Consider the following 16,351-nt stretch of genomic DNA (forward strand, 5'->3'; position numbering starts at 1 on the left):
TGATAATCTTATACAGTAAGCCAACCATAGCCAAATAAGTAAGTAAAGAAGAATAGATAGTTTTCTGCTTCCTCACTGTAGTTAGAGGTGTGATGACATGTGCTTGTGCTTTGCACAACATGTCTCATTCACCTAAAATGGACCTCTTTTGCTCAAATGAAGAAATAAAACTGCCGACCAGTCAGTCTTATATTTGTCAAAATATGCTAGAATTATCACACAGTTTACCAACCATACAATCTGGGTGTAGATCCCGTGTGGTTGTGGCATTCGAATAAAATAGCTACTCTAAATGTAGAGCTGATATTTGATGTTGTGTTGGCTTTAGCTGTTTGCTGGCCTTGTTAAATCTTCACCAGCAATGTTGTCATCTATAAACAGGCACTGATGTCCTCTGTCAGGGGGAGAGGAATGAGTCCTGTCCAATTAATCAGATTTGTGAGCATATCGCCGTTTCTTGTTACCAGCTGAAATACAATACAGGCCATCCCAAAAAGTTGTCAGCAGTCCAAGGTCATTTATTACCCCACAGTGTATGAGTCTGCACCTAGCATACAGATGACTCTGGTATTATATTGAGTCTTATTAGTTTTCCAGATTAGTGTGTACATAAGCGAGCGTGCACAAAGCCAGGTTTCAAACTGTGGTGTTTCTGCTTCAGTTAATTTTTAATCACGTACATCCTCCTCTACTTCTGAGCAGTCATTGTAAAACAAGTCTTTATAGAAGACAGTTGTTTCATTGTATTAAGGTTTTATCATGTTAATGGGAGCTGGCATGCAAATGGAGCATCCCATTCAGATTTCTGACACCTCTGTCTGCATTTTCAAGGGAAAATAATACCATAAAACTGAACTTTAAGCCTGAATTAATGCATTAATTCTACCACAATTGACACAATGTACTAATACTGAGCAGGGTTTAATTTGTCAGGATGGCTGTCATAGTCTGGCGAGTTTAGACGTCATCTTTGCTGTCCTCTTTGCTTTCCGTCAGACGAAAAAGGCATGTCGTTTTTCTCTGTTGTTGTTTTTTTAGGAAACAGCACGCACAGACACTTATTGCTGAGTTGGATGATTGGCGGCTATGGCTGTGCGTTGATGGTGTTGACTACTGGAGATGTCACTGGATACTCAGACATAAGCAGTACTGCTTTAGAGAGGACTGACAGCTTATATTTCTAAACCACCATGTGCTGAAACTCTTAGACAAACTTACCAATTATTGTCCATAACCTTGAGTCTGACATTATGGCGTGACATATAGAAACCGTCAGACTTTGATCCACCATCTTTAAAGCATCTGACTTGAAACTGCTTTCATTTTTCAGCATGACGATGATCCTAAACACACAGACAATAAAAAGCATACCTGGATAGAAACTATCAGTAATAGATTGGCCTCTCCAGAGCCTGGACCTCAACAATATTGAAGCTGTGTGGGCTCATCTTGACAGAGAAGGAAACATAAGGCAGCCAACGTCCAATATCAAATTTTAAATTGTTTTGCAGCTTCTATTGATAAAGACCTAGTAATTAAATAACAGATAAGCAATTAAATGATAGTAAAGTCCCAGTTTGTTTAATGATCTTCTATAGGAATTTCAGTAAAATGCTTTTTTCTGTAATTTTAGACATTTCTTACAATTATTATGTAGAAAAACTAAAAAATACAGTTGAACTTCTTTACCTTATATTCAGACATCTCAGGGATTAAACACTGACAGAAATGTTCACTGGTCCGTCCCACGTAGAAACAAAGTGAGCTGTATGTGGCCCACCATGTAAAATCTGTATGACATCCCTGATGTACACATTTCCCATGTTCATAACAAAATACAAATAAATGATGTTGTCTCAAGACTATTGCACAGTATTGTATTTTGGATAAAAATCTAGCTCTATTTTATGGTCAGGCCCTTTTAATAGGCATCAGTGTGAGACAATTAAAAAAAGATACTCAGATATTGATTTTAGCACTTTCTCAGTTTTATTTTCAGTTCATCAAGCATTGGTTACTGTATGTCAAGAACAGTGACAACCACAGATCATCACTGATGTTAATGCTGCTACTAATTAAAACAAACTATACAGCGAGTTCAAATCACGCTCATCATTCTTTATCAGTGGCCTCTGTTAAGCAGAACCTTGTAGAGTTTCACAAAATGTAACTTTGATCATTTAATGGAACAAATAGATTCTGTGAGCAGATATCACTTCATCAATTCATAGGCAGCATCATAAAACGGTGTATTTTATTCCCCTTTTGGTCAAAGACAAAAAAAAAGGAAGATATTTACAGGAAAAAGAAAACAATCATCACTCATGAGATGCTATTTTTGCCAAAACATCATTATTAAAAATTAAAAAAAAGGGGAAAAAGAAATATGAATCCTAACAGGGTAGATGCACCCAAAACGACCCTTACACACAAGTAGTTCAAAAGATATATAGATGTATATATATGTATTTATCCATATATATTCTGTATATATGCTTCTCTACAAAAAACAAGTTTACTCTTTATACGAGTAAATACATTCTACTCTACAATCACCATAACAACTGTGTACATTCCCAACCAAAAGACTTTGATCATTTATCAGGAGGACGATGGACGTGAACAATCCATGAATTATGACCAGGAAGTATGCAACAACATGCTTGATGTGACTGCAGTGCTGTATATGTATGTGTGTATGCATGCGTCTGCATGTGGGTGTGTTAATACATACCCCATCGCCCCACCCTCTGACATAAACGCACACACCCAGAGAAAATGATCTGTTCTGCAGTTAGTCTGTGCCTAAGCAGTGGAAACATAATCCAGGATCTATTTCTGCAGCTCTGCAGAGTTTCAGAATCACTTGCGGATGGACTTTCCGGGTCTTCCTACGGCACTTCTCTCGTTGCTTCCAGACAAATTTAGCATGATCCCCAGATTTAAACCCCAACTTTCTGTGCTAATGCAAGAGTGAGCAAGACAGGTTTTCTTTCAGATTTACACACAGGAGAGCATTCTTTTCCCCCCTTCTTTCCTGACATTTCATAACTGTCTAGACAGATCACATCTCTCACTTCTGAGACTGCAGGATGATCAGATTTGTGAAGCAAAGGCTTCGTAGTCTTTGGTGTGTAGATGAATCCCATCGTGTAGGGGAAAAAAACCCCTCCTTGTTTTCCAAAGGCATTCATGCATTTTCCTTTTTGACCTGGCAGGAGGAGAAGAGGGGCCTTTGGGAAACATGGCTATATCTCCAGATATAAACGGGGAGCAAAATCTCTCCGATCTCTTAAACCATTGAACCTATCGCAGAATTTAAACACTCAAAGCTCCTGCATGTGTTGCCACTTTTTGGAGACAACACTCTTTCTTCTTTTCTTCTGATAGCTTAATTTATCACACAGGTAACTGCCATTTCAACAAAAAAGCAATGTATGTGCAGTGCTACAGACAGCCTAGTATAAAGCACTAATAAATGGAACAGGTGTGGGTGTGTTTTCTCAGCTATACATGGCTCATATCCTAATGTACAAACAAGGTCCAACCACTTGTGTGACTCACATAGTTCACAAATACTCAATCCATGGAGCAAAGAGTGTCATGTCGACTCAATGCGCTTTGCTGTTATTGTCGGTAAAAGCTGAAATATTTACACATTTGAGTACATGTGTGCTTCTGTGTGTGTTTGTCTTGTTGCATACACGTGCGTGTCAGGTAGCCCTGAGTACAATGCGTGAGTGTATTGCTCGTGCGTCTTTTGTGCTTTTTAGATTTACAGGTGTAGTTTTTGTTGAACGCCCACCAGAGGCAGTGTAGATGCAGAATAACAGGGATGTGTCTGTGTGCCGCTGTTTACTCGTTTATAGTGGTCTTGGGGACTACTGGAGTAGGAATGACATCCATCAGTGGGACTGGAATCCAGAAAAGACAACCAGTATGTTCTAAAACATTATTCACACTGACATTTCTTTTCAAGCCGCTCATAAGTATTTCCAGAAAAAACACATCACTGCAATATTTTCTATTCTGAGACACTTTGGTGGAGTACGGCTGGTTTTGTCACTGACCTAATAAAAGCGGAAGATATCTAGTCAGTTCATCAGTCAGCCTCCCTTCAATCTCTCAATATACTATATTTAAGTATATTTTGAATTCTTTCCTCTTTCTTCTTATTTTTCTCTCTCTCTCTTGATAATTTCTTTTAAATCCCCAAACAACTTGGATACTTGGAGTATATTTTCTCAGCTGAAACATCAAGCAGATTTCTCATCTCCTTACTAGATTACTAAGAAAAAATTATGCTTTTAGATATGGTGGTATCATTTAGGAGACAGCAGCTCCCCAATAAATAAAAAATACTGCTGACTGGAGGAGCCACTGCCTGCACATTCCCGCTAAGCTGCCTGTGCCAGGTTTAGACTGACCCGCTTTCTCTGTGCTCTCAACCTCGCCACCCTTCGTCTGAATACGGTTGTCCGGCCAACAGACTAAAAGGACTGGGTCAGTAGTCAGGGTGACTCCTCCAATGTGTCTGTACAGTCTGAGGGGAAATGAAAAGGTTGCTCACTGAGGTATGACTGTCTGCCTTATTAATGTGGGCCATCTGGAGAGTGAGAAAGGGGCAGAGACGGGGAGATGAAGGCAGGGCAGGGAGGAGGGCATTTTAGAAGAAATTCTCAGCTGATAGAGGTCTGTTTCCACACAGCTAACCTCAAAGTTATTCACCTCCACGTGAATTCCACATGTAAATGAAAAGTAAGAGCAAAGCCTGCTCTAAACTTTATTCTACACTTTTAGAGATCAAACAAGAGCAGCTCTCTTCTTTAATGGAAAACCACTATAAAAAGATTGAAAAGCAAGAAACAGTCATTCACAGCAGAGACCCACAGTCAATTAATAAACTGAGATCTAGTTTGTGTGAGACATCTTAACTTAATTGTGCTCCATGTCAGAGCAGTAATATTTACTCTTGTAAAGCCAGGCTGTCATTAGGATTTCAAACAACTGTAAATGAAAGTTTGAAGATTTAATAACCGTATATTAGAGATTATAGACACATTATGGGAACAGGAAGTACACAACAGCCTCCATTTTGCTACTCGACCTCTCAGTCGCACGACAATTATCACCATCCTTGCAAAAATGGTCAAGTTCTTTTCATTTTCAGCGTAGTAATGTCGCAAAATCTCACTCTAATTCGGCTTATTGTTTAGAAACGCTGACTTTAGAGTCATGCTGTGTCTTTTTCTCAGATGTCTTTTTTTTTTGTTGAATCAAAGCCAGCAGAAACACAGGAGATCAAACTTGCGCCCAGATCAAGGCGAATGTGAGGCGAATCAAAGGTTTTTGATGCACATTTTGTAGCTTCTGCTGACTGACATCTTCTCTCTACTAAAGGTTAAAAATAAGAAAGAACAGCGATAAAAAAAACCCTTCAAAACCATGTGAGAAACAAAAAAAACCCCCAAACATCATGCACAGCAACGGCGATTTACATTTTGTGTTGTGGGCAAGATCCCTTGTACAGATCAGCCATCAATGAAAAGTCTTAAACTATCGAACATATTGATCACATACATACTAATTAAGTCAGATACAGGATGAAATGTGGTTTGGGGGTGAAAGTGGTTTGCAAAGTGGCCTGCAGAGGTGCACAAGCCACACAAGCCTAGAGACAGGCAACCTTCCATAGATAGGGAAACGTGTATTGAGTGAATGGTTGACGGCCACTGCCCGGTGAAATCGATCACAGACAGAGTGACGTACTGAAAACCTCCTTTTAATTCGTCACTAACAGGTTGCCTATAATTTGCGTGCAGAAGCAGATTTGTCCGCAAACACTCAACCGACTGCTGTCCAGGCGGTACTGAACATGAAGTAAGTGTCACGTAAACTGAAAAAGGGGATAGGTTCATCTGCAACCAAAGCAACCATAAGCCACGGGGTCATTTACCAGTCTCTAGGTCTGAGTGACTACAGCCTCAAACAGTGAAGTTTACATGAGATTAACCACTTGGCTGTGTATAACCAGCAGACGTGAGCTGGCACTGATATCAGCTGATCTGGAGGGATTGTGCTTCATTTGATGCCACAAAATCAAATCCACACAGAATCTGAATGAACTGCTTTAGAATTTACAGTTACCTAAACTGCCAGTAACTTTATGACATAAATTTACAATGTGCTATAACAGTAGTACTACACAATCAACTACTCAAAATTTTGGGATGACATGAAAAGCTAATTTGCCTTCCTTTACTGTAGAATTATGTCAAACGTTTGTGGTCATTGACCTGGTCATCTTAGCCTCAATATTTAGAGCCACATGGCTATGACCATATCCACAGATTGAACTTTTTCTTCCCTTATACAACTGAGCTGAACACCAAATGCGAATCTCATACTTAAATTATTTTCAGGTAAGGTAACATGAAGCCAAAGACAGCTTTGACACTAATAACTACGTTCATGTACAACGATGATTAAACTGCATTCTCAGTCCAAACTCCTGATGACCCAAATCACATTTCTGTGAAAAAACTGTCCCAAATATTCATTTGTATTGTATCTTTCCCAACCTGTAAGATGCTCATGTGTTTTCGCTACCAGCAGCATCACTTCCATTCAGTAGAGAACAGCCACAGAGAGCTGGAGGAAACAATGTGTGTGAATGTGTGTGTCTGCAGAAAGAAGAAACAGTGAAGTGCCAGTGAGCTGTGCTTTTGGTCCCTATAAGGCTTGTGGGACGGAGCTGATGTGTGATCTGTGCCGAGGTGGTGGTGTGTCCATTAATGGAAGAGGGAGGAGCGTGTACATCCAAGCATACACATACTGTAACAACAGTATTCCCTGCCAGCAATGAGACTATAGAAAATGTGCTTTCTGACAGGAATAGTGTGCGTTTGTCTGTGTGTCAGTGTGTGGTTATAAGTGTGTTCAGTAGCGAGCACCTCTGGTCCGGGCAGTGTAAACAAACCTCGGGCAGCAGAGAGCGTGCTCAGAAAGGCTCAGAAAGACATCAAAGATAGAGGAAAAGTAGGAAGGAAGGAAAGAAGGAAGCATTATTATTCTAACAGCACAGGTTATAGGAATACCAAAGATAATATTGCCTCTCCTAGAACTAGCTTCAATTGCTCAGTGTATATAAAATTGGAAGAAAGCTATACTGTGATATTACAGTTACATTACACTTTATAATTCTAAAATAATTTATAACAACAATAGTTATATTTTATAGAGTATTTACATAAATACATCATCATATACTAATATTGTCAACACATTGTTATAGAAATACACCATACATATATGTGTGTGTGTATATATATGTTATATTATAGCCACACGCACACATACATTGAATATACAATCAAAATAAGCTATTGCAATGCTGTGTTGGGTAAAACTTTGTTGGACATTCACATCTTCTCAAGTAAGTAAGTAAGCTCAAAGAGAGGAGTTCAGGTGTATTGCTATAAGAAAGACCAGCCCAGCCCTGCACAGTCACAGCTGAACGTTTCTCGTAAAATCCGAGTATTGCTTGTTGTAAAGTCGCTCTCCTCTGAGGAGATGATCTGGGTGAAGAGACGAGGAAACAGAAAGAGGTGTTTTGTGCCTCTTGGTCGATGGTTCAGATAGTTTCTGCCTTTTCTTTTTTTCTCAGGAGGAAAGTTTCATCAGTAGACTGATCAAACTGAAACCGTTCTGAATGTGTGAATCCATCAGCTGGGATTCAAAGGCAGCCCGCATTAGACGGAGAAACAGATGGGCATGTGTGCAGCCAGGTAAGTGTGAAGAGCGCCTCCAACAATGTGCTGCCTCTAGAAGTCAGAGAAGAGATCCTGTGGACCCAGATGAATGATAAAAGGAGCGATGGTGCGCGGCTGGTAGAAAGGATTGTCAATAAATAGACCACCTGCAGTGACGAAGATCAGAGAAAAAGGAAGATTGATTCATTAGTACACTTTTTTAAAACACTTTTTTAAAGTGGTATATAAGTATATTAACTATATGAGTGTATTTAAAATAGCGCAGAATGTAGAAATGTGTGTAGAAATGTCCTGTATATTAAATTAAAGCAATAGTCAAAACACTTTGGGAAATATACTTAATGGCTTTTTTGGAAGATAAGTAGATGAGAAGATCAATGCCGCTTGTCTAATGAATATGAAGATGCATCCAAAGGACACTTAGTTTAGCAAAAATACTAGAAACAGGGGGAAACAGCGAGCCTCTCTCTGTCCAAAAATAGGACAAAAATAGGATCTAGGGGCGCCAGGAAGACTAATAGTTACACTTTTAGTTTATTTAACACACTGTGCTAAATTGTGTTATTGGGATCTGTAATACCTCTCGTGGCTGTGGAGCTGATTTTTCAGAAGAAAACTGGTTGCTTTAGAAGAAATGTACATTTTCCAGTCAGAACATTAAAAGAAGTGTCTAGTTAAAGGTCTGTCTCACTGGGTTGGACCATCGTGATAGGACAGAAAGACAATGTGCCTTATTACACTGCAAAAACTGCTGAGGAAAGGCTCGGGGAACACAACAAAGAACCCAAGCTTTTAATTCAGGCTGCACAGTCCAAGAACAAGCCTGATCCTTGGTGGCACCACCCTGCAACCAGACTCAAGGGGTTGTCTGCTGGTGTCCAGGTGGCAGATATAATTGGACACCCCTGGGGATTCTATGCCCATGTCCTGTAAAGGTGCACAGAGTAAGACACTAAAAATCATGATAATTTAGTTTCTGCTGCTTTAATTTCAGCCACATTTCTACAATGCGAGCTCCTGAGCTTAGCTTGGCTAGCTGTTCCCCCTGCTTACAATCTTTATGCTAAACTAATGCAGCTTAAAGTGCAACAAAGCCATAAAACATATTTCCCTAAATATCAAAACCAGTAAATATTCTCTATGGATCTTTGGGTCTTTATGCATTGAAATAATATCAACCTGAACAAAAAGAATAAGAGAAAAAAACAAACAAACACAAAATGGAAGAAGTGGTAATAGTGTTCAATCGTGTAAGATTGAAGTTAACGTCTCAGAAGGACAGAGATTATTTAAGGGCTTTATAACAACTCAGAGGAGCTCAACCAACCATTGGACAAGACATTGGGTCCTCTCATCCAATGGCTGCGCCTCATAGCCGTAACCATGGAGACGTCCTCGAAGGGGGATGTGGTTATCACTTGCTGGTTGGATGACCAAGACGTGGTTGAAGGGCCACGGGCAGAACTCTGTCTCGATTGGCACTCTTTGACTGCTGTGTTGATGGAATAAGCTTGAGTTTCACCTTCACTGCACTCTATTTACATTGAGCCATTTTCCTCTTAGTTATTATTTGTAAAGACTGTTTTTTTCTTTACAATCATCTTATAGAGGATAGTTTTAAGCCCAGGTTTTAGTGGTATTATTGGTGCTGGTGCTTAGCATCGAGGAAAAAAAATGAGCAAACACAACAAACCATACTGACAATGACACTGAAAATTATGAAACAACAACATGAAAATGCTAACGGTGAACTATGATTTCATTTGCATGCTTTTGATTATGTAAATGTCTGTGATCAACATGAATTTTTGATGGAGCTACAACTCGAATGTCAGGCAAAGATGAAAAACACTGATTTAAATCTCTGTGCAGAACATATTAAGTTTATTATTTGTAGGATGATTTATGCTAGTGAGGTCCTCTTAAGCAATGTCAGTATTCTTCTGTTGCAAAAGACTGCCGTTAGCTCACATTACAACAAATGCAATACTGTAGGTGTTAACTCTGAGAGCTGCGGGAAACCTGCCGAATATTAATTCCACATGCAGTAATGAGATCGTGCAGCTGAATGCAAGGGCGTTCTAAATTCATCATTTGTCGTCTTTGTCTTTTTCTCTGAGTAATCTTTAAGCTGAAGGTCAAAGAGATGAATTGAGAGGTGACGAGGTACTGAAATTCAATATTTGCAAATGCATGAGCTTGGAATATTAACAGTACTAGTACTATTTATAGGTTTAATGGTGTAGGTTTTATAGTACTATTTGCAGGTTTGAAAAAGGATAGGTAAATCTGTCTACGTTAGATGACATAAGTACAAATCCAGTCCAAACAGAACCAAAGAGGAAGGCGCTACTCTATTAAGTTCCTTCGTAGCTGAAAGCCTTTAAATGAGATATACAACAGGAGCTGTTCAGCTTTTATTGAAGATAAACTTTATTTTGCAGCATTGATGATTTATTCCTATACATCTTTCACACCACTCACATTATTTTCTTTGTACACAGAATATGTGTGATGTGTGTGTCATATTGCAAAGGATATCATCGTCTTTAGCAAGGAAAGAACAAAATAACAAAAGGCTAAATATATATATATATATATATATATATATATATATATGTATATATATATATATATGGATCGATAGATATATTACTATTTAGACTCATAGAATGAGGTAACAATTCACAGTACAAATCCTTCAAGTTTTTAAATGTTTTTATATCTTAAGAACTTAAAACCTGCAGGGTTTTTATTATTCATAAAAGTTTTTGGAACCAAAAACAATATAAAATAAGCAAAAAAGCACTTTTACAAATCTTCAGCTCAAGTCCTTAATCCTTTCCCCTTCGTCATACTGTAAAAAAGAAAAAGAAAAAAAACTGTCTCCCTTCTACAGAAAACCTAGGTGCATTTTGGTATGGCGTGTCTCTTATGCTAAAAGAAGTGGTAGTGGGGGACGGGGTAGGCGGGCACTTTCATGACAGGCAACAGAAGCATTCTCTTGGGCAAACCTAGAGGGGAGACATGAGAAGAGCATAGCTCTGCATGAGTTCTGGGGAACAAATAACCAATGCTCACTATGCTAAGAGCATGTCCATCAAACACCCGTCACACTAGACAAGCAGGTTCCCAGAGGTAGAAGTGTAACTGCGTGAGAGAAAGCAGGAATGTATGCACACGGGGTGACAGCCTTTATTAGTGGTTTACCACAGAAGACAAAGCGGGAGTTAAAAAGAAAAGCTAAAGTTTAATTTTGTACAATTCTGTTAATTTCGGTCTATTTGAGTCAATTTAAAAGCGTTGATTTCACAATCCCGTTATTTATTATGATTTGGAATATGGTGACCAGCAGGGCCTTTAGACAATCAGACTGGATTTTCCTAGATTTTTTTCTAGATTGTAAAGGCAGTAATAATTACGCCAGGTTGCACTAGAATTTAAAAAAAATATGGTTTAATCAGTGTGACTAATCCGATAATTGCTCTTGATCGCAACAATAACACTAGTGTGTACACTGGTAATGTTAATAATGATGATCAAGGCTTTAAAATTAGGAATGAAGGGGTAAAATAAAGAGAAAGAATCAATTGAAAAATAGGTAATGAAACAGAAGCTGGTGCTTGCATTGTTCCGTAACTGACACTGTAGTAATAAATCTAACAGCTTATGGAATAATCAGAAGATAGATAGCCTGAAGTAAGTGTGGCCTTAGATTGAGTGGAGCTACACTATCAGGCTGCATCAAGGCCTGTTAGAAGGGAAATATTTTTGAACAGCGAGGAGACACAAGTGACTTTGGGGTTGCGTCAGGAAGGTCATCCGGCGTAAAAATCTGCCAAATCAAACACGCAGAGCTACCTGCTGTGGCGACCCCCTGCGAATAAGTGAGCAGCCAAAAGTTGCTTTTTATTTTTTTACCTGTTATTCTTGCAGAGCTATTTTTTTTCAGGGTCCAAGAATACAAGTGCAGAGATAGAGAACAAAAACACTAAAGAGAGATATCAAACGTTGTGCTGTTGCAAATTGTGTGGATGAAACATTTCGTGTCTATATTTTTTATCTAGTTCAATGCATATTTTTAATCTCCACTGAACTTCCTACTTACTTGTGGGAAGGTGCAGAGTAAGTTCAAGGTCAGGACTAGTTATACAAGCCAGGATACGTGACATGTTCGGATGAGTAACGGGTCAAAGGTGCACACAGTACACAGCAATTTATGTGCTTCCACAGAACAGGCAGGGCATTTAATAGCCTAGTTATGCACTACTGTTTTTCAGTTGCTTAGTATGAGGCCAGCTACTGAAGTATTGTTTTGGTAAACAATAACTATTTGAAAACGCCAGCGAAGGCAGACTATTTTAGCAAGGAAAGGTGTTGCACTAACATGTAAAAAACCCAGTTGAAACTGCCTGGGAACTAACACTGGGTTCCAGCTTTCATAAACATATAACTGAGGTGGATTTCATTTTCAGGGATGTTGGGTTCTCAGGGGGTTGTTACAAATCTGCCTGGGGCCCTCAAGGTAGTTTCTTCTAGCACATAAGACCCTTTCAAACTAGGCTGTAAGATGGACGGCGAGGCCTCCTAGTACTACATGTAAAGTCCCACTGCACAGGACTCACTCTGTTGAGGTAAATATGTGTATGGAGTGGGTTTTTCGCCAATACCTATGCTATTGAAGGTCAAGTATAAGTATATATTATGTCCTGAGAACAAGAAAACAGTGTAGCAGCAGTCCTACTGATGGAAAGCTGGTGTGTATCTTAAAAGTACTGGCAAAAAAAAATTGGAACTCTAATCTAAACAGAAATGTGGATGATGGCTCTACAAACAGGGCTCAGGTTAATAAAAGGTTAATAAAAGTCAAGAAACAAGGTAACTATTCAAATATTTTTTATAGTTTTCTACTCTTTTGCATGTAAACTATTTGAAGGCAATGCTGGAAGATGTGTTGATATAAACACAATCAGGATTGTTTTTTGGATGATTTTAGATGAAAGCCTGAAACAGACGACAGCACTTTGTGCTGATAGAGCAGCAGTCCAACCATAAGAGATGAGGGTGTAAGAGGCAACAGGCACATTAACACATAAGGACTGAGTGCACAATTAGCCAAAGCACAGATCTGATTGTAGAAAGACAACAAAGAGATTAAATGTTAAATGCTAAAACTTGGATCTTAAAGGGGGTCAAGATTTTAAAATCATTTTGAGAAAAGAGAAGAAATGGATATAAAAAGCAGTCGAGGACAAGGGCTGTAAGTGTAAACCTACTGAAGATTCATTAATTTACCCACAAATGGCTAGAGAGAGAGAGAGAGAGAGCAAGCAAGAGAGAGTGAGAGAGATGGAGAGAGAGAGAGAGAGTGAGAGAGAGATGGAGGGAGGTTACAGATGGAAAAAGGAGGCTTGAGCTGATGAGGAGTGGACGCGAAGAGGCACGTACCGTACGCAGGAGCAGCTGCTGCAGCAGGGCTGTAGCCATACGGTGTCCCAAAGCCTGTTGGGAAAGAGGTTACAAGGTCTAATTCAATTCTGCACTTGTTAAATCCAAAACTAACACACGTTTCAGCTTTTGTGTAACTTCAGATGACTATTTTGGCCACTTTGAATTCTAGCAGACAGCTATGGGTTTAAAGTATGAGACCTAAGTAGATGCTGTACTCCTCAAGCATAATGAAGATAAATCTTGCAGTGCAGTTTATCTGCTCTCAACAAATTACTGCTATCCCCTTTTCTATAGGTGACTGTAGGGTATTTGTGATATTTTGCAATACAGCTACAGGGAAATGCATGGGTTTTTTTAACCACAGGAAAATAAGTAAGCGGCCTAAAGCTGAGGAAAATGTCAGAATTTTAAGGCCAAGAAAAAAAGAAAATGCCAGATCTGCAGAAACTGTCATGTCAAATAAAAAATATAATATAAAATACAGTTTAGCCAAGAAATCCTGTACAGTGGTAAAATGGGAAATCGGCAAGCTTGGGAACAGAGATTTGAGTTAAAAACCATGTCCAGTATAATTTGATGTGCATTTTTCGAAGAAGAAAAATTAAGATTAAGATGCAAAATGTTAAGTGTGCTAGCTGTGTATTACTGATTTATATCTAAAAACCAACAAATGCAACATTTACAGCGTTGCAAACTGGTGACTTTTTCTTTTGTCACATAACAAGACACAAAATCCCTTCACTACCTGGAGTGACATATCCAGGTGCAGCTGCACTGACGAAGGCTCCTCTTGCTAGGGCCGCTCTTCCTCTTCCTCTGGCAACCTGAGCTGCTACTGCTGAGGCTGCTGCTGCTGCTGCCAGGGCTCCTTTGGTCTGAACACAGGCACAGAGTACACATATTAACAATCACAATGCCAAGATCAGAAGCTGGCCATAAAGCTAGAAAGATGTGTGTTTGAACTGCATGAATGCAGCGGCACTGTAAGAACATATCAAATCAAACATGCATGTAACACTGACAATGTTCTAATGCATTTGGGTCTCATTTTTTACAGATCTATATGGGAAATAGCGTTATTGACAACATAAGCGGAAGAGGGGTGATCTCATAAAAGTACTGATCTGTTAAACTTGTTAAATCAGTCTAAACAAAGTGTTATTGATTACTGATAGAGGAACACATTGGGCAAACTCTCCAACTGCTTTTTGATCAGAAATAGAGTATAACAGTAATGCAAAACAGGACAGAAAGACTGGTTTAATAGTTTATTATTGTTTCAGTGTAAATGCACATGCTACAGAGTTAATCGGGGACTTCTGTGTCAGGGTTGTGCTGCATAAGTGTGTCTCTCCTTACTTGAGGCAATATCTTCTTCTTCTTGTTTGCAGCTGCGTTGGGACCAGAGAAGAGTTTTTCCAGAGCTGCTAGGGCAGCGCTGGCCTTTGCTACCTTTTTGTTGGGGCCTGCCCCACGAAATTTCTGCCCGTCGACCTCCACCTAACATGCATACAAATTCACAGAAATGTGTTTTATGCTTAGGGAAAAACAAAAGAAACATACTACATTTTGGACCTGTAGTGATTTATAAACAATTAATTCTCTCTTATTTTATTGATGTAGGTCTTTCTATGGGTATTCACACTTTTTATAGTAAAAAGAGCTAAAAATGTGGGCCAAAGGCAACGTTTTTTGAAGTCCTCAGTGAGTCAGTCAGCGAGTCTTGCTGAACAGGACGGCTTGTTTAAGGATGCCCTGCTGTCAAGCAGGCCTGCTAATCAATCAGCAGAGCGATGGAGCAACCAGGCATGTCGGAAAACAAACCACCCCACTGACTCTACCGGGTGATGAGCCTGTTTCTGGTTGTGTACAATACTGCGCACAAGGCTTGAGACCTCATTTCTTTATACATGTATTTTGATAGGAAATAAGTGCACTGATTTATTGAAACGTGCAAACACAAATAGAAATATAATATATATGGTAAAAACTGAATTTTTACAATTCTAACAAGCTTGAAAGCCAATATTTGGTATGACCACATTTTTTTTAACACAGCCTGACCTTTTGCTTTTGACAAGATCCGTAACAAAAACATTTTTCTCTCACCTCCATAACAAAGCGTTTGTCGTGGCTGCCTCCACTCTCAGAGATGAGCTCATATTTGAGGCCTCTCCTCTTCTCGTTTAGCTCCATGACAGGATTCTTTCCACTCGCTGTCAGTATGGGACCCTGAGTTCGCACCTGGAGAGTGAAAAGGTATTAAAGTAACTTCATTTAAAAGTGGGTTCATTTATTTATAAAATAACAAATATGACAGTTAACATGGGAGATGACGCATGGTATGAAAATGTCAGTGATTTAGGTGCGTGACTTCCTATTATGCTTCAGTAGCTCAAATCAAATCAAATTTTACCAGATTAAAAAAAAAGCATTTGAACTAAGCGTGTGCTTTCATTTGTTGACACACACTTCTCATTCCCTACCTCAAGTGTGTTGGAACTGTCTGAGGAGTGTGTTGGGTTATTGCTAGTGTGCGAGGAGGTCTCGCTCTTCCCCTCACTGTCCGACTTCTCGTCTGAACTCATGGGGTCCAGGTCTGAGTCAAATCCAGTCGGGTAGCCCATTGCCTGGAGAACCTTGAGATCGAAGGCAAGGAAGTAAAAATAAAGGTAGGAAAGGAAGGAAAAAGGCAGGCAAAGACACCTTAAAGAGCTAATATGCATTAAAACAACAAAATAAAAAATAAAACCTTTAAAGTGACTATTCAAACAATCTTACATTGCTTTTGCAATATGAACATGATTTCTGATGAACTCACTTATGTTCCTTTGCGTCAGATCACTTCATTCTGAGAAGACTGCATTAGTGTAATCAGGCAAAAAAGATTGAATTAAAGATGCATGCTGAGAATCTATTTTAACCAATATTTCTTCTTGAGGCAGGAATACTGCAGTATTAATGGCTCAGCTGTACAATGGTTAGCTGATTTGAGTATCATATCACTTTAATGTAAGTCCTTGACAAGACAGCAGCACACAGACAGGGAGAGGAGAAGGGAGGGAAGGACGTTGATTGTGTCACAGCTGCTCAACCAGCCCCTGTAGTAAGAGTATATGTGAGAGAGC

At 39.2% G+C, this 16,351-nt stretch overlaps 1 protein-coding gene across 5 annotated transcripts in view; it reads right to left on the reverse strand.

Annotated features, from left to right (window-relative positions):
* Positions 1-1,966: 1,966 nt before the first annotated feature.
* The window catches only part of strbp (spermatid perinuclear RNA binding protein), a 95,984-nt gene continuing 81,599 nt past the window's right edge, over positions 1,967-16,351 (reverse strand). For 4 of the 5 annotated variants that reach the window (XM_084934946.1, XM_084934947.1, XM_084934944.1 and 1 more), the window contains 6 exons: positions 15,710-15,862; positions 15,333-15,467; positions 14,583-14,723; positions 13,969-14,098; positions 13,221-13,274; positions 1,967-7,918 (listed from right to left, as the gene is read on the reverse strand). In XM_084934946.1, the coding sequence (XP_084791072.1) occupies positions 7,824-7,918; positions 13,221-13,274; positions 13,969-14,098; positions 14,583-14,723; positions 15,333-15,467; positions 15,710-15,862 (708 nt within the window). In that variant the 3' untranslated portion in view covers positions 1,967-7,823. Of the gene's footprint in view, positions 7,919-10,393; positions 10,787-13,220; positions 13,275-13,968; positions 14,099-14,582; positions 14,724-15,332; positions 15,468-15,709; positions 15,863-16,351 lie in introns of those variants that run through there. The other variant, XM_084934948.1, reaches the window with a different exon arrangement.

Source organism: Perissodus microlepis, chromosome 7, assembly GCF_051167445.1.
Source record: "Perissodus microlepis isolate ML-2025 ecotype Zambia chromosome 7, ASM5116744v1, whole genome shotgun sequence".
In the NCBI taxonomy this organism is placed as follows: domain Eukaryota; kingdom Metazoa; phylum Chordata; class Actinopteri; order Cichliformes; family Cichlidae; genus Perissodus; species Perissodus microlepis.